At 44.8% G+C, this 26,388-nt stretch overlaps 1 protein-coding gene across 1 annotated transcript in view; it reads right to left on the bottom strand.

Moving 5' to 3' along the window:
- Positions 1–13,994: 13,994 nt before the first annotated feature.
- The window catches only part of LOC139234962 (secreted frizzled-related protein 1-like), a 203,364-nt gene continuing 190,970 nt past the window's right edge, over positions 13,995–26,388 (bottom strand). Inside the window, exon 3 of the mRNA XM_070865948.1 lies at positions 13,995–15,743. Coding sequence (XP_070722049.1) covers positions 15,418–15,743 — 326 coding nt within the window. The 3' untranslated portion in view covers positions 13,995–15,417. The remainder of the gene's footprint in view (positions 15,744–26,388) is intronic.

The following is a 26,388-nucleotide window of genomic DNA, read 5'->3' as shown; positions in this document are numbered from 1 at the left end:
TGCGATCATTCCTGGGACTTTTGAACTATTTTGGGAACTTTCTGCCGAACTGAAGCACATTGTTGGAGCCGTTACAAATGCTCCTCCGTAAAGGGTGTGAATGGTTTTGGGGGGATTGTCAAGAACGGGCTTTCAATAAGGCAAGGAACCTGCTGCGTTCCAACAAACTGTTGACTTTGTATGACCCCTGTAAAAAACTGGTTTTAACATGTGATGCGTCATCCTATGGGGTTGGGTGTGTGTTGCAGCAGGGTAACGATGACGGCCGACTCCAACCGGTGGCTTACGCCTCCAGGTCGCTCTCCCAGGCAGAGCGTGGATACGGCATGGTCGAGAAGGAGGCACTCGCGTGTGTGTACCGTGTGGAAAAGATGCACCAGTAACTTTTCGGTAGACAGTTCGAGCAAGAGACGGACCACAAGCCGTTAACATCCCTGTTGTCCGACAGCAAGGCTGTCAATGCTAATACGTCAGCTCGCATACAGCGATGGGCCCTCACGCTGGCTGCATATGACTACACCATACGGCACCGGCCAGGCACCGAAAATTGCACTGACGTGCTCAGCAGGCTCCCACTGGCCACCACCAAGGAGGCGTCGGAGCAGAGTGCCGAGATGGTCATGGCCGTTGAGGCTTTTGACATTGCGGGCTCCCCCATCACAGCCTGCCAGATCAAGCTCTGGACCAACAGGGACCCTCTCCTATCCATGATAAAGAAATGTGTCCTGACTGGGAATTGGGCGCCTGCACACAGGGCATGCCCCGAGGAAGTCAGACTGTTTCAGAGATGGATGGATGAACTCTCCGTCCAAGCCGACTGCCTGTTATGGGGCAGCCGAGTAGTCATGCCCCAGAAAGGAACGGAAGCGTTCATCAGGGAACTCCACAGCGAGCACCCTGGCATCGTGTTAATGAAGGCCATTGCTCGGTCACATGTATGGTGGCCGGGGATTGACTCAGACCTGGAACGCTGGGTTCGCAGGTGCACGACGTGTGCCCAGCTGGGTAATGCTCCCAGAGAGGCCCCGCTCAGCCCATGGCCCTGGCCCACCAGGCCATGGTCACGCATTCACGTAGACTATGCGGGCCCGTCCTTGGGGAAAATGTTCCTGATCGTTGTCGATGCATACTCGAAGTGGATCGAGTGCATCATATTGAACTCGTGCATGACATCCATCACTGTGGAGAGTCTGCATACGGTTTTCGCGACCCACGGCTTGCCAGACATCCTGGTCAGCGACAATGGCCCGTGTTTTACCAGCCATGAATTCCAGGAGTTTATGTTGGGCAATGGGATCAAGCACATCCAGACAGCGCTGTTCAAGCCGGCTTCCAATGGCCAGGCGGAACGGGCGGTCCAAGTCATAAAGCAGGGCATGCTACGCATCCAAGGACCCTCCCTTCAGTACCGCCTAACGTGCCTCCTGCTGACCTACAGGTCCCGGCCGCACTCGTTCACGAGAATCCCACCAGTGGAACTCCTCATGAAACGCACACTCAAGACGCGGCTGTCCCTCATTCACCCAGCCCTGGCAGACATTGTTGAGGGCAAGCGCCAGTCCCAAACCGAGCTCCATGATCGAGGTTCAAGTGGGAGGTGTATCGAAATAGATGACCTGGTATTTGTTCTTAACTATGCTTTGGGACCCAAATAGCTTGAGGGCACTGGCAAAGAAGGAAACAGGGTCATGGTGGTCAGACTAAACAATAGGCAGATATTCCGCTAACACTTGGACCAAGTAAAGAAAAGATTCAGCATAGACACAGAGGAACCAAAGAAGAGCATGATGAGATAGCACCCAAACCACTGCCAGCATACGAGCAACAAAGACAGCCCTCAGCATGCACAGTCACGGCGGCAAGTCCAGACAGGCCGGAATCACCTCAAGTGACAAAGACGCGTGCTGAGGCTCAGCCACCAGAGCCACAACTGCGGCGCTCCACGAGAGAGCACCGACCACCCGATAGACTTAACCTCTGAAACTAAAAGACTTAAGGTGATGTCATGTATTTCACCATCTTGCAATGACAATAGTTATGTAACTGTAAATCATATACACTGTATCTGTACCCTTGAAATGCACACCCTGACCACAGAGGGTGAGCTTGCAGGAGACACTCCTCACCTGGGTTTCCAGGTATAAAAGGGGAGGTCCCACCCAGGGTCAGCACTCCTTGGTCCTGGGAATAAAGTGAAGGTCACAGAGTGACCGCGTCTGATATATACATGCCTCGTGTGAATTTGTAACAAGGTGCAGAGACACTACACATACCTCTTTGACCAAGCTTTTGGTCATCTGCCACAATTTCTCCTCATGTGGCTCGGTGTCAAATTTTTTATCTCATAATACTCCTGTGAAGTTCCTTGAGAAGTTTCACTCATCATCATCATAGGCAGTCCCTCGGGGTCGAGGATGACCTGCCTCCACACCAAAAATGAGTGACCGATGAACTCATTTTAAACGGTGGAAGATGCCTGTGCGTGAATACTTTTAACGTGGGCTGACCGTTGCACACCAGCCACCACACGGGCTTGACGGAGCAAGGTCTTGGTCCAGTGGCCAATACATACACACAAACTGAACATACTCCTACTGTCCTCCTTCCTTCCTCCTTCCCACAGGACCTCTCTCTACGTTGAAGCTTCACTATGTTAAAGGTGCTATATAATACAAGTTGTTGTTGTTGTTGGAGCTAAAGTGAACGGAAGATATTAAATAGAAATAATTTTTCCTACAGCATGAGCAATGAATGTATGAGTAAGGTGCAGGTGCACTTCTTCATGTTGAACTCCATTGTGACCTTCCATCCAATCTTCAGTTGCTTACTTCCCTAATGGCTCAGTAAGTCGATCCAAGGAGTAGCCAAGCCATGTTGATCAAGAAGGTAACCGGTTTGATTCCCCCAGTCTCCAGCCAGGTCAATGGTACGATTGCTACCACTGACCTGGCTGGAGACTGGGGGATTCACCCAGGATTCCTTCTCCGCTCACGGTCCTATGACTGCACATTTGTGGACAGGATTGAGCTTTGCTAAATCCTAGCCAAATAATCTGTCAACATTCACTGTCGAGGCTGACATTTGGCTGTGCTACCAGAAGGCAATTGGAGCCTGTGGAACCTCACCTCAGTGAAGATTCAATACCTTTATTGGTGGAGAGTAAGGCAGAGAAAAAAAGCATGATACAGCACAGAAGGAGGCCTGTGCTGGTTCGTTGTTAGAGCTATCCAACTGGTGCCACTCCCCGATCTTTTCCCTTTGTCCTGCAAATGTTGCTCTCTTCAAGTATTTATCCAATTCCCTTTTGAAAGTTACTATTGAATCTGCTTCCACCACCCTTTCAGGAAGATAGAAAGACTTGCATTTATATAGCGTCTTTCACATCCACTGGACATCTCAGAAGTGTTTTATAGCCATTGAAGTACTTTTTGAAGTGTCGTCGCTGTTGTACTGTGTTTCAGACTGTTTCAGGCAGCACATTCAAGATCAGCCATGATCTTATTGAATGGTGGTGCAGGCTCGAAGGGCCGAATGGCCGACTCCTGCTCCTATTTTCTATGTTTCTATGTTTACAACAACTCGCTGTGTAAAAGAATGTTTCCTCATGTCGCCTCTGGTTCTTTTTCCAATCCCCTTAAAACTGTGTCCTCTGGTTATCGACCCTTCCGCCACTGGAAACCCTTTCTCTTTATTTACTCTATCAAAACTGTTCATGATTTTTAACACCTCTATCAAATCTCCTCTTAAAGGTCTCTGCTCTAGTTCAGGATGGAGATGTCCACTTTGCAATCTAACTTTAGCTGAGCTGTCGTCGCCAGAGTGATTTCTCTGTGCCACACAAATCTGTAGTCCTGGTCTGTTGCAGAGTAAGAGGCTGCATTGTTTCCATCAATTAATATATATATAATTACAAAGTATTCCTTTCCCCCCCTTTCAAAGCCATTGGCTGCGGCTGGAATATAGTTCCAAGAGCACTGTCCATTTTTCACGCGTGACGAGCTAAAGGCTATTTAATCACAGACTTCATCTGACATCCACACACACACTTTCCACCAGCGATTCCTTGATTGGAAACTCTTCCTGATTGTACACTCCTCGGTGAGGGGACACTGAGAACAAGTGTGATACCCTTATTACCAGCCTGACTGACAACAGCAAGTTTAGCACACCTGATGCGTGAACCTCTTGTTAGTATGGCTCGGCAACATGCTGTTTTTACCAACTATGCCATTGAGAGACCTTTTGTACAAGAAATTGTTCAACTGGTGGATGTCTGTTGGATGAGTTGGAACTGGGAAATTGGCCAGATAGACCTTCTGCCCGAACCCTGCTGAAAAATGCACCTGTCTATTTCAAACTGGCTCATTTTGAGCAGAACACTAATTAAGCAGAAACCTAATTAAAGAGGGCCGAGTTTCTTCTTCTGCTTTTAAGGCAACCCAATCGCAGTATTTCATATTTTAAGGGGTATAAGTTGAAAGGATTCATGACGAACGGGTCAGCAGGCACCAGACCGCACCTAGCATGAGGGCACAAGCCATGTCTGCAGCTTACCTGCCAAAGAATTATGAGGAATTTGCACAAGCTGAGGGTCAACCAAGAGCCAGTTGCAGCGCTCTGCCATCTGCTGCAAAGACACGCAAAGCCAACCTGCGCCACAGTTGCCAATCTCGTCAACCTTTCTACCTTGGCGTTCCTCCAGGCCAGCACAAAAATCACCTGCAGTATCAGCCACGCTCATCATACAGGTGACCAATGTACTGGTCCTGATAGGCAGCACCTTTATCTCTTTTTCCACAAAATAGCAACAGTGGCATGACGCAGCTGTGGGCTCAATTTTCCCCAGTTATCTGCGCTGTTTTTTTGCCATGCAGCTTTTTTGAGGGAGTAAATTAAAATCTCCAAGTTTCCCCAAAGTTTCTGTGCCAGCGTAACTCATGTTAGTTATGATTTTTTTGGGTTATGATTTTTTTGTGACAACCTGATGTCTGCGCCAGTTTCTCACATTTATGCAAGTTTGGCCAACTTACTTTCTCCTAGGACAGCGTATGTGACCACTCCCAAAATACCTCTGGGCACTGAAGAAAAACCAGCGCGCATAAAAAAAATCGGTGCAGAAAGACGCCATTGTTTTTGTGCAAAGTTTTGGATGAAGTCAAGAAGACAAAGAATATGCCTCATGAAGCTTAATTTTTCAAAGTCAACAGGGAGTAAATGGAAGTCTAATGCAATTGTTTAATTTTAAATTTTTTTCAAAGTACCATGCCACCAACGAATGTCTCCACACCGGGCTCGAGGGTTGGAGCGTCGGCCAGCAGAATTGTTCCCTCGCCTGAACACAGGGGCTCGAGGCTCAGCTTCAAAAGAAGCCCCAGGGGCGGGGATGGGGGTGCGGTGGGGTGGAAGCCGAACTGAAGGGATGAGAACCCTTAGGCTATACAGCAGCTTCAAAAGAAGCCCGGGGGGGGTTGGGGGGGGGGGGGGGGGTGGGGGGGCAGGGCGGGTGTTTGACAAGCTCCTGTGTCTGGGCGAGGGAGTGATTCTGCCGGCCGACCCTCGATCCCGATGAGGAGATGGGGTGGTACTTTGAAAAAAGTCTAAAATTAAAGAATTGCATTAGACTTCGTTGTCCCAATGTCTTCATTGAATGCCTAGCTTCCCGTTCTAAGCAAGCCAATTGCGCATGCGCAGACCAGGGTGTGGTCTATTCCAGGGCGTTGACCTTGGGGAGAGAGAGGAGAGAAGATTTAACTTTGTCCTGCTGTTCTGAGCTTCTTGCAAAGCTACAATTTAATTATGGGCGCAATATTGACAATGCCATACCTCGTGCAAGCCTTCTGCATGGTGGTGCTGCGGAGGAGACAATTGATTCGGCATCATCACATGAGGAACCCCTCAGAGCACATAGGATGATGGGCAGGAGGCCTTATCCCCTTCGGTTATATCGAGACAGGCATTCGTACCTGCACCTGAGTGATGCAGACAGTGTGAGAAGGCTGTGTTGCCGCAAATAAGTTGTAACCGAGATCTGTGAATTAGTAAAAGCACGACCTGCAACCCTAAAGTGTCAGGAGGACTCCTTTGTCAGTTGAAGTAAAGGTTACAGCTGCACTTTCATTCTATGCATCTGGACCATTCCAGGCCACAACTGGGGATGTGTGCACCATTTCTCAACATGCAACACATATCTGCATTTGGCGGGTGACTGCTACACTATATGCCCAGAGGAATGACTACATAAAGTTCCCCATAACTGCCGAGGTAATGAGTGACAGGGCTGTGGGCTTCTCCAGGATCGCTGGCTTCCCAAAGGTACAGGGCTGCATTGATTGTACCCACATCGCATTGCGAACACCGTTGGAGGATTCCGAGATGTACAGGAACAAAAAAGGCTTCCACTCCATGAAAGTGCAGCTCATGTGTGACGACATGCATCGCATCATGTCAGTTGATGCGAGATACCCCGGGAGCACCCATGATGCGTTCATCCTATGCGAGAGCGCTATATCTGCCATGTTTCAGCATCAGCCAGAAGGCCTCGTTACCTGGCTCATGATGCCCCAACACATAACACGGACGGAAGCTGACCGGGAATACAACATGTCGCACATAGCGACGCGCAGCATAATAGAGAGGACCATTGGCATCTTAAAGCAGCGTTTCCGATACCTGGACCATTCCGGAGACTACTTGCAATACTCCTCTGAGATTGTCAGTAAGTTCAATGTTGTATGCGGGCCATTGTGCCCCTTTAACGATTGCTCGAGCCTTTCGCCAGCAGCTCATCCGTGAGCACTTTGCTACCCGAAGGCTCAGAGGCAACTATTTCAAATGGACCATGTTTACTGTTTGCACCTGTTCCGTAATGTTGTGTTGTGTTTATGGAACAAATAATAGAAATGATTCTTCTTTAGTTCAAAAAGTTGTGTTAGTATTGGAACAAATAATGGAAATGATTCATTTATAATTAAATATATTTTATTCAACAATTTTTGATCCCTTAGAGGACGAGACCAGGGAATTAGTAATGGGGAACCTGTAGATGGCAGAAACTCGGAACAAATATTTTGTATCAGTCTTTGTGGTAGAGGACACTAACAATATTCCGACAGTGGATAGTCTAGGGGCTATATGGGGGGGGAGGAACTTAATACAATCACAATCACTCAGGAGGTGGTACTCAGTAAGATAATGGGACTAAAGGCAGATAAATCCCTTGGACCCGATGGCTTGGATCCTGGGGTCTTAAGAGAAGTAGCGGCAGAGATTGTGGATGCATTGGTTGTAATTTACCAAAATTCCCTGGATTCTGGGGAGGTCCCGGCAGATAGGAAAACTGCAAATGTAACGCCCCTATTTAAAAAAGGAGGCAGACAAAAAGCAGAAAACTATAGACCAGTTAGCCTAACATCTGTTGTTGAGAAAATGTTGGAGTCCATTATTAAAGAAGCAGTAGCAGGACATTTGGAAAAGCAAAATTCAGTCAGGGAGAGTCAGCATGGATTTATGAAGGGGAAGTCATGTTTGACAAATTTGCTGGAGTTCTTTGAGGATGTAACAAACAGGGTGGATAAAGGGGAACCAATGGATGTGGTGTATTTGGGCTTCTAGAAGGCATTTGACAAGGTGCCACATAAAAGGTCACTGCACAAGATAAAATTTCACGGGGTTGGGGGTAATATATTAGCATGGATAGAGGATTGGCTAACTAACAGAGAATAGAGAGTCGGGATAAATGGTTCATTCTCTAGTTGGCAACCAGTAACTAGTAGGGTGCCGCAGGGATCAGTGCTGGGACCCCAACTATTTACAATCTATATTAACGACTTGGTTGAAGGGACTGAGTGCAACATAGCCAAGTTTGCTGACGATACAAAGATGGGAGGAAAAGCAATGTGTGAGGAAGACAGAAAAAATCTGCAAAAGGACATAGACAGGCTAAGTGAGTGGGCAAACATTTGGCAGATGGAGTATAATGTTGGAAAGTGTGAGGTCACGCACTTTGGCAGAAAAAAAATCAAAGAGCAAATTATTATTTAAATGGAGAAAGATTGCAAAGTGCCACAGTACAGCGGGACCTGGGGGTACTTGTGCATGAAACACAAAAGGATAGTATACAGGTACAGCAAGTGATCAGGAAGGCCAATGGTATCTTGGCCTTTATTACAAAGGGGATGGAGTATAAAAGCAGCGAAGTCTTGCTGCAGCTATATAAGGTACTGGTGAGGCCACACCTGGAATACTGCGTGCTGTTTTGGTTTCCATATTTACAAAAGGATATACTTGCTTTGGAGGCAGTTCAGAGAAGGTTTACTAGGTTGATTCCGGGGATGAGGGGGTTGACTTATGAGGAAAGGCTGAGTAGTTTGGGCCTCTACTCATTGGAATTCAGAAGAATGAGAGGTGATCTTATCGAAATGTATAAGATTATGAGGGGACTTGACAAGGTGGATGCAGAGAGGATGTTTCCACTGATGGGGGAGACTAGAACTAGAGGGCACGATCTTAGAATAAGTGGCCGCCCATTTAAAACAGAGATGAGGAGAAATTTCTTCTCTAAGAGGGTTGTAAATCTGTGTAATTCGCTGCCTCAGAGAGCTGTAGAAGCTGGGACATTGAATAAATTTAAGACAGAAATAGACAGTTTCTTAAACGATAAGGGGATAACGGGTTATGGGGAGCGGGTGGGGAAGTGGATCTGAGTCCATGATCAGATCAGCCATGATCTTATTGAATGGTGGAGCAGGCTCGAGGGGTCGTATGGCCTACTCCTGTTCCTACTTCTTATGTTCTTATATTCTTATGTACTTAACTTAACTTAACTTTCATAAAAATATTCCTGTATCAAACTTTAAAGTTTTCAGTTAAGATCACTTATAAACTATAAGATCACTTACAAACTTTTAAACTTGTAAATTTGCAACATTTACAAAAAACTTAATTTGAGAACAGTTACAACAGTAATAACAACAACAACAACAATAGCAGCAAAAAAAGGCTGCACCCATCTCTCCTCCATCTTATTCTAAGCTGCCCGCTGCGCTTGGTCTTGATGACTCCATCCCTGCCCGCAGGCGGTGAAGCAGCGTTTCTCGAGCATCTCGGGTAATGCGCACTTCTTGATGGGTAGGTGGTAATGTGGAAGGCGCGACTTGGGCCTCTTCCGAGGCTGGTCTGGGGATTGGAATGGGAGTGGCAGTTGATTCTGTCAATGGCCGCGGGGTCTGGGCGTGTTCCCTTACTGCAGCAGCTAACTCCAACATTCCCTCCCTCATGTGCCCTGACAGTGTCTCAACTACCTGCAACTTTCCCTCCCTCATGTTCACCAACAGTGTATCAGCTAACTCCGACATTCCTCCCTCATGTTCCCGGACAGTGTTCCCATTTCTCGTGAGAGTGTTGTTACTTCTCCCGATAGTCCTGATACCTCATCACCCACCCCACTGATGGTGTCCAGGAGTGATTGTGTAAGGTCAAAGCTCTCCGCACTCATTGCCATCATCTGAACCACATCTGTTAGATCCTGCACCTCAGGAGAGCGCTGTCGAGCTCTCCTTTCCCTCCTTACCCTGGGTGTGCCTCGCTGCATCCCACTAGACCCGCAGCCTTGGACTGTGTGAAACCATGGAATGTCCCAACACTCGTACCATTCAGGAAAGGGGCTGGCACCTCAATGGGCGGCACTTTCACCTCCTCCAGATTGAGTACAACAGTGGCCGTTTCATCCTCACCCCTCACCCCCATGCTCTTGGTCTAGAAGGTGGGATTGGAAGATGTTCTCCTCTTCAGGCTCGAAGGTCTGAATCTTCTTCATCGGCTTCAGCATCGTCAGGGTTGGCCTCAGGTTCTGCAAAATATAACAGAACTGACAAATGGTTAGAGGCAGAGGAGGGGGCAGGGCGAGTGACATGAGTAGGCTCACACAGCGCAGGCACAAGGCTCATTTGAAGGACCACGATGAATGATAGCAGATTGCATCAACCAAAGCATAGCTGACGGAGACATCCCCTGAAGAATGGCTAGCCCGTACAATACTTAAATTTTACCAAAGCGAGACTGTGGAATTTGCAGGACTTATCTTCTCCCTCGAATGTGGACCCAGCTTGTGCAGTGGTGGTTGCTTTTCTCCAGGCAGGACCCATCAAAGCAGCGACCCTGTCTTCAAAGTGTGTCAGTTGGTGCAGATTTGCCGGGCCTCCTCGTGTTCGAGTTCTCTCTCTTTTGTTGTGTGCCACCTACCTCTGCAAAGATAAAAATATAACTTTTTAGAGAGGGCGTCTTTCTGCTGCAGATGATCACATTTATAATTACAATTCCAGTGAATAAATGAAAATATTACTTACACTAACTACTTGACCAAGTTACTGCCACTTCTTTTTGCACTGGCCTCCAGACCTAGGGGTGGTGACCATTGCACAGTAATCTTCTTCAAGTTGGTTCCAGCGTTTCTACATTTCTTTTGGTGAAACTTTTATGTGACCTCTGCTGGTGTCCAGCTTGTGCCATCTGGCCTCAGTAACTAGTGTCTCCACTTCTTCTTGTTAGAAATTCTTGCTCCTTGGGCCATGTTGCATATTGCAGTTCTGATTTTTTTCCACTGAGAATTAAAGTTCTCACATACAACTGACTCTTTAAAAATGGCCGAATACAGACCGGAAGGTGTACTGGGCATGCGTGCCTATAGCAGTCATGTAAAATATGTCATTTTTTTCCCGCAAATGTGCAGGGGGGAGGGTGGGGAGGACATCCTTTTTTCAGCGCAGACATTAGGTTTCACCTGCCGAAGTTAAAGGACAGACTAAGTGGTGCCAATTTTACAAATTAGAATGGGGAAACTTTCAAGTTATTTTTTAGGAGCAATCAGGGCCAAATAAAAAGTGTAACTCTTGAAATACGCCAAAAAAACAGCATTGGGGAAAATTGAGCCCACTGTCAGCTGTGGCTCAGTGGGCAGCACTCTCGCCTCTGAGTCAGAAGGTTGTAGCTTTAAGTCCCACTCCAGGGACTTGAGCACATAAATCTAGGCTGACACTCCCAATGCAGTGCTGAGGGAATACTGCACTGTCGGAGGTGCTGTCTTTCTGATGAGACGTTAAACTAAGTCCTCGTCTGCCCTCGCAGGTGGACTATTTCGAAGAAGAGCAAGGGAGTTATCCCTGGTGTTCTGGCCAATATTTATCCCTCAATCGACATCACTAAAACTGATAATCTGGTCATTATCACATTGCTGTTTGTGGGAACTTGCTTTTGCGCACATTCGCATTTCCTACATTACAACAGTGCCTACACCCCAAAAATACTTCATTGGCTGTAAAGTGCTTTGCGACGTCCATTGGTCGTGAAAGGTGCTATGTAACTGCAAGTCTTTTACAATATCACTGCATTTCCCAAAGCACAGGTGAGGCATGTTTCCTTCCCTTATGAGATGGTGCACAATATTGCATTGGCACAGTGTATGCATTCGCAATTAGTTGAAATTAAACTTATCTTCCAACACTTTCGTTTTGACGTGACGTTGGATGACTTTTCTTTCGCGTGGAGTGCGAGGAAGCAGAGTGGTTAGTTGGCAGCAGTGATTACGTTCGGTACATGCCAATGGTAGGTGTGAAACCAGAGCTGGTTTTTTTTCCAACTAGTTTTAGCCATCTCTGGCTGAATGAGGATGCCACATCTGTGGAATAAATGCCATATTGCGTGTACGTGAGGTAAGTATTACTTGGTTTTATTGCCCACCTATGTCGGGGAGGTAGCCAGAGCCGATTTTACCTCCCACTTTAACGCTGCGTACTTTTGTTTCCTCTTCAGCTGTGTTGAATTGAGTGGGATTAAAATGAATATCTCCTTTCCTTCAAATGTCAGACAGAGGATTAAACAACTCTTAACATTTTTGTTCAGTACATATGCAATTAATTATTATAGAATTACCCGCAAAAACCAGTTGCTCTGAAAAATGTGGATCCACTTAATATGGACATCATTTGATGGAGCAAGTGCTTCCATGTGCAGGGAGACTGGCTTTCTGCGGTAAGGTTCCAGTTGTGAAATTACATGATTTCATCTTTGCATTTTGTTTAACTCTTTTTAGAATTGATAAAGCATTTCTCCAACCCCCATCTGCTCTCATGTGAACAAAAAGCTAGATTGTAATTTTGGGTTACAATCTCACACGGAAGGTATTTTCCATACTTTCTCCCCTTCCCTCTTTCATTCTTCAGTTCTCTCCTGTTATATTCTAAGTATGGGGGCTCACGCTGAGGTATGGCCCCTAAGTCTCACCCAAGTGGCCATTCTTCATTTGTGCAAGGCTGTTGGACTGTGAAGGGAATCACTTCTGCTGAAGTATGCACATTCGCTTTTTCCAAGCTGGATGGCACTCAAGGGTGGGAACTCAGGCCGATTCCTTTTTGCCCCGGCCGAGGTCAGCTTGGCCCCTCGAACCTGCTCCGCTATTCAATAAGATCATGGCTGATCTGATCATGGACTCAGCTCCACTTCCCTGCCCGCTTCTTATAACCCTTGGCTCACTTATCGTTCAAAAATCTGTCTATACCCACGTTAAATATATTCAATAACTCCTGTGACATCCCCTAGTGCTACATTACAATTAACTTAAAAAAAATTCCTTCATGGGATGCGGGCGTCGCTGACAAAGCCAGCATTTATTGCCCATCCCTAATTGCCTTCCAGAAAGTGGTGGTGAGCCGTCTTCTTGAACTGCTGCAGTCCGTGTGGTGTAGGCACTCCTGTACTGTTGGGCAGCAGTCCGGGGCCATTGGAGGGAGCAGCATGCGGTGGCCCAGCCCGGAAATCGGCATGGTCCCGACCTGTAAGACCATCAACAGGCCGGGGCCATTGAAGCGAGCAACGTGCGGTGGCATACCACTGCAGGGAGCAGCGCGTGCCATTGCAAGAGGACGACGGCTGCGAAGCCAGGTCGCTGATTGCAGTGCGGGCAGGCACAGCAGGAGGGGCGAAGGAGCAGCAAGAGTTTGTAGATGGAGGTGACCGAGGCCCAGGAGAGGTGTGAGTTTGGGACTCAGAGGAGGTGAGGACCAAGGGGCAGCATGGGCCAGCCCACACTGCGATATGTGTGCGCGCTGGGTCCAGGCAGCAGAGCTGGTCTCCAGTCGTCTTGCTTAATCCTTGTCACTGGATTAAGACCTAGCTCTGTCAGGCCCGTGTGGTGGCTGGTGTGCAACAGCCACCCCACGTTAAAAAAATCCACACACAGTCATCTTCCACCCTTCAAGATGTAGTTCGAGATCTGGAATATTAGTTCGGGATCTAGAACATTGAAACACCTGTGAACTCATCCCTTTTTGGTGTGGCAGCAAGTCATCCTCGGTGCGAGGGACTGCCTATAATGATGATGACTGTTAGGCAACCCAAGCTGAATCTGTCTAATCTTCCTAGCCTCTGCTTGGCAGTGCTCCATCGCAGTACAACTGAGCTTAATGTGCGGGATTGGGGGTGGGGGTAGGGGGGGGGGTGGTTTGCAACAACAAACTCTTATCTTCAGTGTCAGCTGTGGTTCAGTGGGTAGCACTTTCGCCTCGGAGTCAGAAGGTTGTACAGTCCAGTCCCACTCCAGGGACTTGTGCACATAAACCTACGTTGACATTTCAGTGCAGTGCTGAGAGTGCTGCACTATTGGAGGTGCGGTCTTTCAGATCAGGTGGATGTAAAAGCTCCCATGGCACTATTTCGAAGAGCAGGGGAGTTTGCCCAGATGTCCTGCCCAATATTTATCCCTCAATTAGCATAACAAAAACAGATTATATGGTCATTATTACAATGCTGTTTGTGGGAGCTTGCTGTGCGCTAATTGGCTGCCGCGTTTCCCACATTACAACAGTGACTGCACTGCAAAAGTGCAAAATTGGCTGTAAAGCGCTTTGCGACGTCTGGTGGTCACGAAAGGCGCTATATAAATGTAACGCTTACCTTTTTTCCTGCACCGCTTAAAAGATCAGATTTTTAAATATGAAGCACAGTTCCATTTTTGAACCAATTTATTTTTAAAAAGCAGGTCTAATTACAAGGAACTACAAAGGAGGCAGCTCTTTAATCGGAACAATTATCCAAACTCTTTGAAATAAGTAAAATAAAGCCAGTTGAAAGCAATAGTTCTCCAGATACTTTGCCATGGCAGAATGATATATTCACAGTGCACTTAGATCAAACGCGTGACACACTTACATCGTTAAGCTGTGTGTCTATGGCCTTAATTTTCATCACGTTATTTGAGTAAATGAATTGATAACAAATTAAAACAAAAATGACATTAAATCAGTGTGATATAGAAACACCATCGTACCATTGCTTTGCTGAGCAAGTGAAAATCTGTAAGAAAAGTCATAAATGATTATAAAAGCACAAAAACACAAGAAATGCGGATGTTTAATTGTAATTTACAAGACTATTTTTTTTCTGGTATGTAAATCCCGTGGACCAACACCAACAGCACTGAAGCCTATCTTTAAAAAGCGTGGTGCTTGTAACCTTCCTAACTCGTGTTCTCAAATCTACAAAAAAAATCAAAACTTAGTTCTCCCGAAGCCTCGCCTAAGTTTCCTAATTTGTCCATTACACAAGGTTCGTTTTCCAAATGACTCGTTCATGCTGAGGGGAACATTGGAGAGGTTCAAAGCTGTCGGTCGGTGAGGCTGTTGTGCCAGAGGGAGATGGGGGAGTCTTTGGAAATAGTCCAATTTCTGCAGCACGTGAGATTTGATGAATATTTCAAGGATTTTTTTTCTCTCTCTCGTTTTGTTTTTAGTTGTTGCAATTGCGACGAGGGAGAAAGTGATGATTGGGTGTTAATTCTAAACTGCAGAATTTTGGCCAGACGCCCAGTGGTTTTTTCCTGACTACTCTGCGCCTACCCGTTGTCCCAAAGCAGACCTGACATTACCAGGGGGAACTGTAATCTTGGCTCAGTACCCACGGTCCGGGCGGGATGCATTGCTCAATAACATTTTCAAGCCTGTGTGGTTCTCGGGGGATCGGTCAGGAATCGGGTTGTGTCAGATTTTGCAATATTCCAAACATCATTTCTATCTCTAAATTCCATCTGCACACACTCTTGAGGGATCTTAGTTCCGACCTTTCTCTCTGCCTGAACATTTCTGGGTGCCAGCAGATTCGCAGACAAGCCCCCGAATTCATCATGATACCTCCCTTTTCAATGTGTTTCTCTGGCGTAATAGTCTACACTAGCGTGTTTATTAACAGAAAGAAGTCAATCGTTTTCGTTACACACACACACACACACGATCTAAATAAAAGGGAAAAAAATCATAGTTCAAAAAAAGAGGCCATCCTAATTTATAGGGGGAAAAAATCAGTTTAAATTTGTTTTTAAAAGCATGTGCAAGTTCAGACGTTGCAGTTTGATTTAACGAACGTGAGGGACCATCATTTGAAGACACCCTGAAATGTTGGACATACGTGAGTCTTCATTTTCTTCACAGCTTTTTTGACTTCCTTGCTCTTTTTGTCCCACCTGTGAATGACCGTCAGGAGATTCTGTTTGTTCACCTTGCGGCCCATAATGAGAAAGTTACTGTTAAGGTTGTCCAGCTGGTGGCAAGGGCAGTCTGCCCCGTTCTTAATATACAAGGTTAACTTCTTTAGCTCCTTTTTCTTGAGTGGTCCCAGTTTCAGAGGCTTCTTCTTCTTCTGTGGTATGATTTTCCTATCCCCATTCTCCTTCTTGACTTCCTTGATCTTCATTTTTAGAGCTGGAATGAAATAGCACAACCATTAATTGGGAGAGACAACAAATGAGACTTTCAATGCTAACGCACAACGGATTTTTGTTAATCCCCTTCCAATTGCTCAAGACTATGGAGTTTGTGCTCGACAACGTGCCCCATGGGTGGTATGAACCATGTGTATTTGTTTTCAGTGCAATTTACAATCTTGCCTAATTATTAGAAACCTTTGGGGGATTTAGCTGCTCATCAAGGTGAGATTTCAACTCAACGTCGAACTATAATACAGCTTCTTTGGATGTCAGGAGCAATATTTTACATAAGCAAGAGCTTTGTAATAATCCAGCTTCAGACGATCCACTTTGGCTGGTTTTGGCGATTAAGCTAAAGTACAATAATAATAATAACTTTTATTTATATTGTGCCTTTAACATAGTAAAACGTCCCAAGACACTTCACAATAGTGTTAACAAGACAAAACAGATAAATTTGGCACCGAGCCACAAAAGAAGAAATTACAGCAGATGACCAAAAGCTTGGTTAAAGAGGTAGGTTTTAAGGAGCATCTTAAAGGAGGAAAGCAAGGTAGAGAGATGGAAAGGTTTAGGGAGGGAGTTCCAGAGCTCAGGGCCCAAACAGCTGAATGCATGACCACCGATGGTTGAGCAGTTATAATGTGAGATGTTCAAGAGGGCAGAATTTGAGGATGCAGACATCTTGTGGGGTTGTGAGGCTGAAAAAGATTACAGATAGGGAGGGGCGAGGCCATGGAGTGATTCGTAAACAAGGATGAGAATTTTGAAATTGAGGCGTTGTTTAACTGGAAGCCAATGTAGGTCAGAAAGCACAGGGGTGATGGGTGATCGTAACTTGGTGCGAGTTAGGACACAGGCTGCAGAGTTTTGCATGATGCAATGCTTACAAAGTATGGATGGATTGAATGGATGGAGTCAATGGTAGGATACAACCATGTTTTAGAGGGGCAGAATTACATAGAACTTACAGCACAGAAACAGACCATTCGGGCCAACTGTGTATGTGCTCCACACGCTTCCTCCCACCCTACTTCATCTAACCCTGTCAGTATAACTCTCCATTTCTTTCTCACTCCTGTGTTTATCCAGCTTCCCCATAAATGCATCGACGCTATTGGCCTCAACCACTCCCTGTGGTAGCGAGTTCCACACTCTAACCACTCTCTGGGTAAAGAAACTCCTGCTGCAGTCCTCATTGGATTTATTAGTGACCAAGGTTCTCTCCAAGCTGTGCTACCGCACGGCCGCTCACCGGCTTCTCTATTGTAAATTTAAAGGGACCGAGCACTAAAAGAAACAGGCCACGCGGAGCAAAGCGCAGCTTACAGGGAACATTGTTAGTGACATAGTTATGGTCCCTAGTTTTGATCTCCCCACAAGCGGAAACATAGAATCATAGAATCATAGAATGGTTACAGCACAGAAGGAGGCCATTCGGCCCGTGCCAGCTCTCTGCAAGACCACTTCAGTGAGTCTCACTCTCCTACCCTTTCCTTGTAGCCCAACAATTCTTTTCCTTCAGCTACTTATCCAATTCCCTTTTGAAAGCCACGATTGAGTCTGCCTCCACCACCCTCTCAGGCAGCGCATTCCAGATCCCAACCACTCGCTGCGTAAAAAAGTTTCCCCTCATGTCGCCTTTGGTTCTTGTGCCAATCGCCTTAAATCTGTGTCCTCTGGTTCTCGACCCTTCCACCAATGGGAACAGTTTCTCTCTATCTTCACTGTCCAGACCCCTCATGATTTTCCATGTTCTACCAAACCAATCTTCTCTACGTCTAATGAAAAGGTGAAGGCAAGCCACTGGGCCTCACTCGCATTTGAGCGCATTTTGCCAATCTTTTTCGAAAGGAGAACACAAGAGTTTCTCCCACATGCTTAAGTAAGATCCTCTCTCGTGTTATGTGCAATCTGGTGAACATTTACTGTACTAAACATATACTGTACTAAATGCTTGTGACAATGCACATGTGGAACAGCTGTAATCCTGCGGGTGTGAATGTGGAATTGGTAGAAGAAACCCAAAGACATTAAGTCATCTTCCGCACATGAGGTTTCCATATTTTCTAACTCTTGCAGAATATAAATGTTGCCAAATTTTGTAAAATGTTCCCTTTCTCCATTAATCTCAACACAGAGTGAAATACAACTGTCAACTGATTTTGATTAAAAAAGCATATGACTGCTCGCCAAGGATATCATTGCTTGGGTTTCGAATGTATCTAAACTAAAATTTATCTACGGGTTCGTAAACTTCAAAAACAGATGTCAGAGCTGAGGTGTCTCAGGACAATTTAGTTCTGTTGTATGTCAACGTGAAAAGTCAGATCAACTACCAAAGCCACAAGACTGGAGCTGCAGTATCTTAAAAATCTGAACTTTTGCACAACCATGCATATACGTCTTATTGATTTTGTAGAACATGAAAAATCATTTGTATTTCTTTGTTTTAAAATAAAAGAAAGACTTGCATTTCTATAGCGCATTTAACGACCACAGGACATCCCAAAAGGCTTTACAGCCAACTAAGTGCTTTGAAGTGTAGCCACTGAAGTAATCTAGGAAACGTGGCAGCCAATTTGCACACAGCAAGCTCTCACAAACAGCAATGTGTGCGATAATGTCATGTCATCTATTTTTACTGATGTTGGTCGAGGGATAAATATTGGCCAGGTCACCAGGGAGAACTCTTCTTCGCAAAGTTGTTGAGGCCAGTTCGTTAGATATATTCAAAAGGGAGTTAGATGTGGCCCTAATGGCTAAAGGGATATGGAGAGAAAGCAGGAATGGGGTACTGAAGTTGCATGATCAGCCATGATCATATTGAATGGTGGTGCAGGCTCAAAGGGCCGAATGGCCTATTCCTGCACTTATTTTCAATGTTCCCATATTTCTAGTGCTATGGAATCTTTAACAGCCACTTGAGAGAGCAGAGGGGCCTCAGTTTGACATCTTATCTGAAAGACAGCACCTCCAACAGTGCAGCACTCCCTCAGTACTGTACTGGGAGTGTCAGCCTAGGTTTTTATTCTGAAGTCTCTGGAGTGGGACATGAACCCACAATCATCTGACCCAGAAGCGAGGGTGCTATGCACTGAGCCATGGCTGGCACTCATCACTCAATGACTTCATGCAGCTAACTATTTAGCTGTCAACATAGCATAATCAGACACATATTTTTCACTGAGCAGCATTCTCAAGAAGCAACTATCACAGATTGCACTGTCAAATAAGCAGAAAACTTCCACTTACACTCTGTTTTACACATCCCTTGCATTTCTATAGCGCCTTTCACGACCACCGGACGACCCAAAGCGCGTTACAGACAAAGAAGTACTTTTGGAGTGTAGTCACTGTTGTAATGTGGGATGTTCCAAAGTGATTGATAACCAGTGGATTATTTTGAAGTCCAGTCAAATGTGGAGCCAATTTATGACGTACAAAGTCCACCAACAGCAAATGAATAAATCCAGTATTCTCTTTTTGGTGGTGCTGGTTGAGGAGATCTGTCAATCAGCAAGAGCCCTCTACTCCGAACTAAAGCACCGAATCACTGCAAGGCAGGCAGTCGGCGCCAAATTCTTCAGGGTACATTTCAAAGCTCTTTTGGCATTTTAAATATTATTTATGGTGGCTTTTTAATCTAAATGAAATGCTAAGCAGTTGTTAGATCAACAGGGGATGGAAGAATGACTTGGAACAGCTACTGAACCCAGAACTCTGAAGGAGCTTAATTAACATTTGAGAAAATAGTAATTAACCTGGACGACTTCAGAAGTGTAATCATTTTAACAATGTTTATGCTACTGCCAGGGATCTGAATTGTCAGTAACTCCTTCTTGCAACGATTAATCAAAATATAAAACAGAAATGGATACAAAATCCTAAAAGAATACTAAAATTGGATATTAATTATTTTTAACTGTCGATATGGCACTGAATTCCAGCTGCAGAAAAGGTTAACATTTGAAAACCCAGGTTCAAGTATTGTGATTAGCATTTTTTCATGTGTTCTTCTGATAAATAATATCATTTAATGTGAAATGTTTATGAAGCAGAATGAAGGCAGAAGTACAGACACGTATAACTATGATGCTATTTCTTTTATTCATTCTTGCAATGTGGATGTCGAAGGCAAGGCTGGCATTTATTGCCCATCTCTCACTGCATTGAGAAGATCTTATTAAATGGCGGAGCAGGCTCGAAGGGCTGTACGGCCTACTCTTCCTCCTGTTTATTATGTTCTTATGGGGTGGGCCTTCTTCTTGAACTGCTGATAACACTTTGATGCAACTGAGTGCCTTGCTAGGTCTCATTAGAGGGTGACTATGAGTCAACCACATGGTGTAGGACTGGAGTCACATGTAGGCCAGACTGGGTAAGGACTGCAGGTTTCCTTTCTTAAAGGACATGAGTGAGCAGTTGGCATTTACAACAATAGATAGCTTGGTAGTCATTTTTAACTGTCAGCAGTGGTTCAGTGGGTAGCACCCTTGCTTGTGAGTCAGAAGGTTGTGGGTTCAAGTCCCACTTGAGTGTAAACAATCTAGGCTGACACTCCAGTGCAGAGCTGCGGGAGTGCTGCACTGTCGAATGTGCTGTTTTTCGGATGAGATGTTAAACCGAGGCCCCCTTTCTCTCTCAGGTGGATGCAAAAGACCCTACTGCTTTATTTCGAAGATGAGCAGGGGAGTTATCCCCAGTCCCCTGGCCAATATTTACCCCTCAATAAACATCTAAAAAAGATTATCTGGTCATTATCAGATTGCTGTTTGTGGGAGCTTGCTGTGTGCAAATTGGCTGCCACCTTTCTTACATTACAACAGTGACTACACATCAAAAAGTACTTCATGGGCTGTAAAGCGCTTTGGGGCGTCTGGTGGTTGTGAAATACGCTATATAAATGCAAGGCTTTCTTTTTTTTCTTTGTTTTTCATTAAAATTAATGAGTGAAAATCACAGAAGTGAAAAGTTCCAGCCATTGTTTGAACATCTTATCAACAGAAGCCAGCAAACATTAATAAAAGCAATTTTGTTAATGTCATTGATTTTTGCACTATTCTTTGAATGTATGTGATTCAGCGTGGCCTCTCTCTGCCTTCTCTCCCTGTAAACGCATGCATTTACACAATAGTGTGAAATGAATACACCATGAGCATTAATAATACTGTAGTTTAATGTGCTCGCCTGATCTAACACAGAATTCCTGGTATTTTATTTTCAACGAGGCACGTGAACGAAGATCGGATTCTTTTCATCAATAATAGCGACAGCCAGTTCAAGCTCGAATCAAAATTTGGTTGAGAAAGGCATTGTCTCCTGCCCCAGTTTCTATAACAGCCCATTTTGAAAACCGCCAGCTGCTATATTGACTATGAAAATCTTCTAAGAACAAAAGTAAAATTAACAAAAGAAAAAGCCAATGAGCCTTTTTAAATGGCCTGTTAAACTATATACATATACACATACATACTTCTAAATTACCATCGTCAGCTCAGTATAAGCTATATGGCAATGTGGCACACTCGCATCTGAGTCAGAAGATTGTGGATTCAAGTCCCACTCCAGGAACCTAGGCTGTCACTCCTGTGCAGTGCTGATGGAGTGCTGCATTGTTGGAGGTGTTGTCTTTCGGATAAGGCGTCTGCCCTCTCAGGTGGATGTAAAAGATCCCACGGCACTATTTCGAACAACAGCAAGGGAGTTGTCCCTGTTTTCTGGCCTATATTTATTCCTCAATCAACACAACAAAAAACAGATTATCTGATCATTATCACATTGCTGTTTGTGGGAGCTTCCTGTGCGCAAATTGGCTGTTGCTTATCCCATATTACAACAGTGACTATACTCCAAAAGTACTTCATTGGCTGTAAAGTGCTTTGAGACGTCCGCTGGTTGTGAAAGGCGCTATATAAATGCAAATCTTTCTATATCTGCTGGGTCACAATGAATTAAATTGATGAATTGTTTCGAGTAAGCCAACAAACTCAAAATGCAAAGGGGACTGAGAAGCCACAGTGTGTTTTCAGCTTTATGCTTTCTTGGATAAGCAAAACCTCAGGATTCAGCAGTAGCTGCTTTTAATTAGCAACATCTAGAGGGAAAGGAGAGCTCGAAGAACCGTGATTGTGTTTTGCTACACACTGCCTACTGTGCTGACTTGGTGCCATTGTACTAACTTCTTGACAGTAACCTTTTCACTTCATGGAAGCTAATTACAAACATTCGCTGAGAATATGGGTTTCATTAAAAAAAAGGAACGGACTGCGATGAGTTAAAAGATTATTGAAATGACAGAAGGGAATGATATTCTGTTTTTTTAAAGTTTAGCTCACTTGCTCTGTATCCCTTACACATTAAGTGAAGAAACAGAACATTGTATATCGTTTGCAAAAATAGGTTATTGTGGCCATCTCAATCTTCTGGAAAATTGTAAACACAATCGGGATCATTTTGACTTTGTCCGATAGTGTGTAAAATGGGTGATAGGGAATCGGCAGCCCGTCTTATATCTCTCCCCATAGAAGTCAATGGAAATAAAAAACTGGGAGAGATTTAAACAGGGCTGCCGATTCACTATCACCCCATTTTACACTATCGCACAAAGCCAAAATTACCCACAATAACTTTCGTTATTTTTCAATTGACGCAACAAAAATGTACTCCTTTCAGTATGCCTGAGAATTTGATCAGCTCTCGAACTAGTCGCCCATTCCCTCCCACAAATCTATTCAGTACCTTGCAGTGTCAGCCTGTGCCTCAGTGGGAAGCACTCAGAATCAGAAGGTTGTGGGTTCAAGACCCACTCCAGGGACTTGAGCACAAAGATTTAGGCTGACACTCCCAGTGCAGTGCTGAGGGAGTGCTGCACTGTTGGAGGTGCTGTCTTTTGGATGAGACATTAAATCAAGGCCCTGTCTGCTCTCTCAGGTGGATGTAAAAGATCCCATGGCACTATTTCGAAGACGAGCAGGGAAGTTAGCTTGGATGATGTGGAATCTGTATGGGTGGAGCTGCAGAATACCAAACGGCAGAAAACGCCAGTGGGAGTTGTGTACAGACCACTAAACAGAAGTAATGAGGTTGGGGACCGCATCAAACAAAAATTAGGGATGCGTGCAATAAAGGTATAGCAGTTATCATGGGTGACTTTAATCTACATATTGATTGGGCTAACCAAACTGCCTGCAATATGGTGGAGGAGGATTTCCTGGAGTGTATTAGGGATGGTTTTCCAGACCAATATGTCGAGGAACCAACGAGAGGGCTAGCCATCCGAGACTGGGTGATGTGTAATGTGAAAGGACCAATTTGTAATCTTGTTGTGCGAGGCCCCTTGGGGAAGAGTGACCATGATATGGTAGAATTCTTTATTACGATGGAGAGTGACACAGTTAATTTAGAGACTAGGGTCCTGAACTTAAGGAAAGGTAACTTCGATGGTATGAGACGTGAATTGGCTGGAATAGACTGGCGAATGATACTTAAAGGGTTGACGATGGATAGGCAATGGCAAACATTTAAAGATCACATGGATGAACTTCAACAATTGTACATCCCTGTCTGGAGTAAAAATAAAACGGGAAAGGTGGCTCAACCGTGGCTAACAAGGGAAATTAAGAATAGTGTTAGATCCAAGGAAGAGGCATATAAATTGGCCAGAAAAAGCAGCAAACCTGAGGACTGGGAGAAATTTAGAATTCAGCAGAGGAGGACAAAGGGTTTAATTAGGAGGGGGAAAATAGAGTATGAGAGGAAGCTTGCAGGGAACATAAAAACTGACTGCAAAAGCTTCTATAGATATGTGAAGAGAAAAAGATTAGTGAAGACAAACGTAGGCCCCTTGCAGTCAGATTCAGGTGAATTTATAATGCAGAACAAAGAAATGTCAGACCAGTTAAACAAATACTTTGGTTCTGTCTTCATGAAGGAAGACACAAATAACCTTCTGGAAATACTAAGGGACCGAGGGTCTAATGAGAAGGAGGAACTGAAGGAAATCCTTATTAGGCATGAAATTGTGTTAGGGAAATTGATGTGATTGAAGGCCGATAAATCCATGGGGCCTGATAGTTTGCATCCCAGAGTACTTAAGGAAGTGGTCCTAGAAATAGTGGATGCATTGGTGATCATTTTCCAACAGTCTATCGACTCGGGATCAGTTCCTATGGATTGGAGGGTAGCTAATGTAACCCCACTTTTTTAAAAAGGGGAGCGAGCGAAAACGGGTAATTATAGACCGACCGGTTAGCCTGACATCAGTAGTGGGGAAAATGTTGGAATCAATTATTAAAGATAAAATAGCAGCGCATTTGGAAAGCAGTGACAGGATCGGTCCAAGACAGCATGGATTTATGAAAGGGAAATCATTCTTGACAAATCTTCTAGAATTTTTTGAGGATGTAACTAGTAGAGTGGACAAGGGAGAACCAGTGGATGTGGTGTATTTGGACTTTCAAAAATTTTGACAAGGTCCCATAAAAGAGATTGGTGTGCAAAATTAAAGCACATGGTATTGGGGGTAATATACTGACATGGACAGAGAACAGGAAGCAGAGAGTCGGGATAAATGGGTCCTTTTCAGAATGGCAGGCAGTGACTAGTGGGGTGTTGCAGGGCTCAGTGCTCGGACCCCAGCTCTTTACAATATACATTAATGATTTAGATGAAGGAATTGAGTGTAATATCTCCAAGTTTGCAGATAGCACTAATCTGGGTGGAGGTGTGAGCTGTGAGGAGGATGCGAAGAGGACAGGTTAGGTGAGTGGGAAAATTCATGGCAGATGCAGTATAGTGTGGATAAATGTGAGGTTATCCACTTTGGTGGCAAAAACTCGAAGGCAGAATATTATCTGAATGGTGGTAGATTAGGAAAAGGGGAGGTGCAATGAGACCTGGGTGTCATGGTACATCAGTCATTGAAAGTTGGCATGCAGGTACAGCAGGCTGTGAAGAAGGCAAACGGTATGTTGGTCTTCATAGCTAGGGTACTTGAGTATAGGAGCAGGGAGGTCTTACTGCAGTTGTGCAGGGCCTTGGTGAGGCATCACCTGGAATATTGTATTCAGTTTTGGTCTCCTAATCTGAGGAAGGACGTTCTTGCTATTGAGGGAGTGCAGCGAAGTTTCACCAGACTGATTCCCGGGATGGCAGGACTGACATATGAGGAGAGACTGGATCGACTGGGCCTGTATTCACTGGAGTTTAGAAGGATGAGAGGGGAACTCATAGAAACATATAAAATTCTGACGGGACAGGACAGGCTAGATGCAGGAAGAATGTTCCCGATGTTGGGGAAGTCCAGAACCGGGGGACATAGTCTAAGGATAAGGGGTAAGCCATTTAGGACTGAGATGAGGAGAAACTTCTTCACTCAGAGAGTTGTTAACCTGTGGAATTCCCTACCGCAGAGAGTTGTTGATGCTAGTTCACTGGATATATTCAAGCGGAAGTTAGATATGGCCCTTATGGCTAAAGGGATCAAGGGGTATGGAGAGAAAGTAGGAAAGGGGTACTGAGGGAATGATCAGCCATGATCTTATTGAATGGTGGTGCAGGCTCGAAGGGCCGAATGATCTACTCCTGCACCTATTTTCTATGTTTCTATGTTCTCCCCGGTGTCCTGGCCAATATTTATCCCTCAATCAACATAACAGAAACAGATGATCTGGTCATTATCACATTGCTGTGTGTGGGAACTTGCTGTGCAACAAATTTGGTTGCAGTATTTTCCACATTACAACAGTGACTACACTTGAAAAAGTACTTCATTGGCTGTAAAGTGCTTTGAGACGTCCTGTAGTTATGCAAGCATTTCTTTTTTCTTTCTTTTCTTGCAAAAAGTTGTTTTAAGAAGTGTTTTTATTGGCTCCAGTTGCATGTAAATTTGATTTTTGGAGTAACTTTCTGGCAAATCTATTCGACAACAGGTGCTGCATCAGCTACAGTACTAAAATCGCAACACATTTTCTTTATATTTTTGAATACTATTTATTAAAGCAAAAAATATTAAATACAAGCAGTAAAACAATTGCATCCGTGATCCACTTATCACTAATTAGGGTCCAGTCCAATTAGGAATAAGCTAAGGTGTTCCCCAAGATGCTATGAGTTTACAACCTTGTCCTTTTAGTTGTTCAAGAAAGTACTGCTTTGTTTGAAGTCATTGCTGTTGTCTTCCTCGGACAAATCGATGCAGCGGACATTGCTGCTGGAGTTCCTCAGGGCAGCATCCATGGTCCAGTTATCTTCAGCTGCTTCATCAATGACCTTCCCTCCACCATAAGGACAGAGGTGGAGCTGTTTGCTGATTGCACAGTGTTCAACTCCATTCACAATTCCTCAGATAATGAAGCAGTTTGTGCCCACATACAGCAAAACCAGCACAACATCTGCTTTGTGCTGATAGGTGGCAAGTAATATTTGTACCACACAAAAGTGCCAGGCAATGACCACCTCCAACAAGAGAGAATCCAGTCACTTCCCCATGACATTTGACGGCATTACCATCATCTTTACCTTCTCAAGGGCAACTAGGGAAAGGCAATAAATGCTGGCTTGCCAGTGACACCCATATCCTGAGAATGATTAAAAAGACGTGTTGAATTCATGCTGAATATAGTCTGCAGCCTCCCATA

This window comes from Pristiophorus japonicus, chromosome 22 (genome assembly GCF_044704955.1).
Source record: "Pristiophorus japonicus isolate sPriJap1 chromosome 22, sPriJap1.hap1, whole genome shotgun sequence".
Classification (NCBI taxonomy): Eukaryota; Metazoa; Chordata; class Chondrichthyes; family Pristiophoridae; genus Pristiophorus; species Pristiophorus japonicus.
This window is presented reverse-complemented; position numbering and strand designations above follow the sequence as displayed.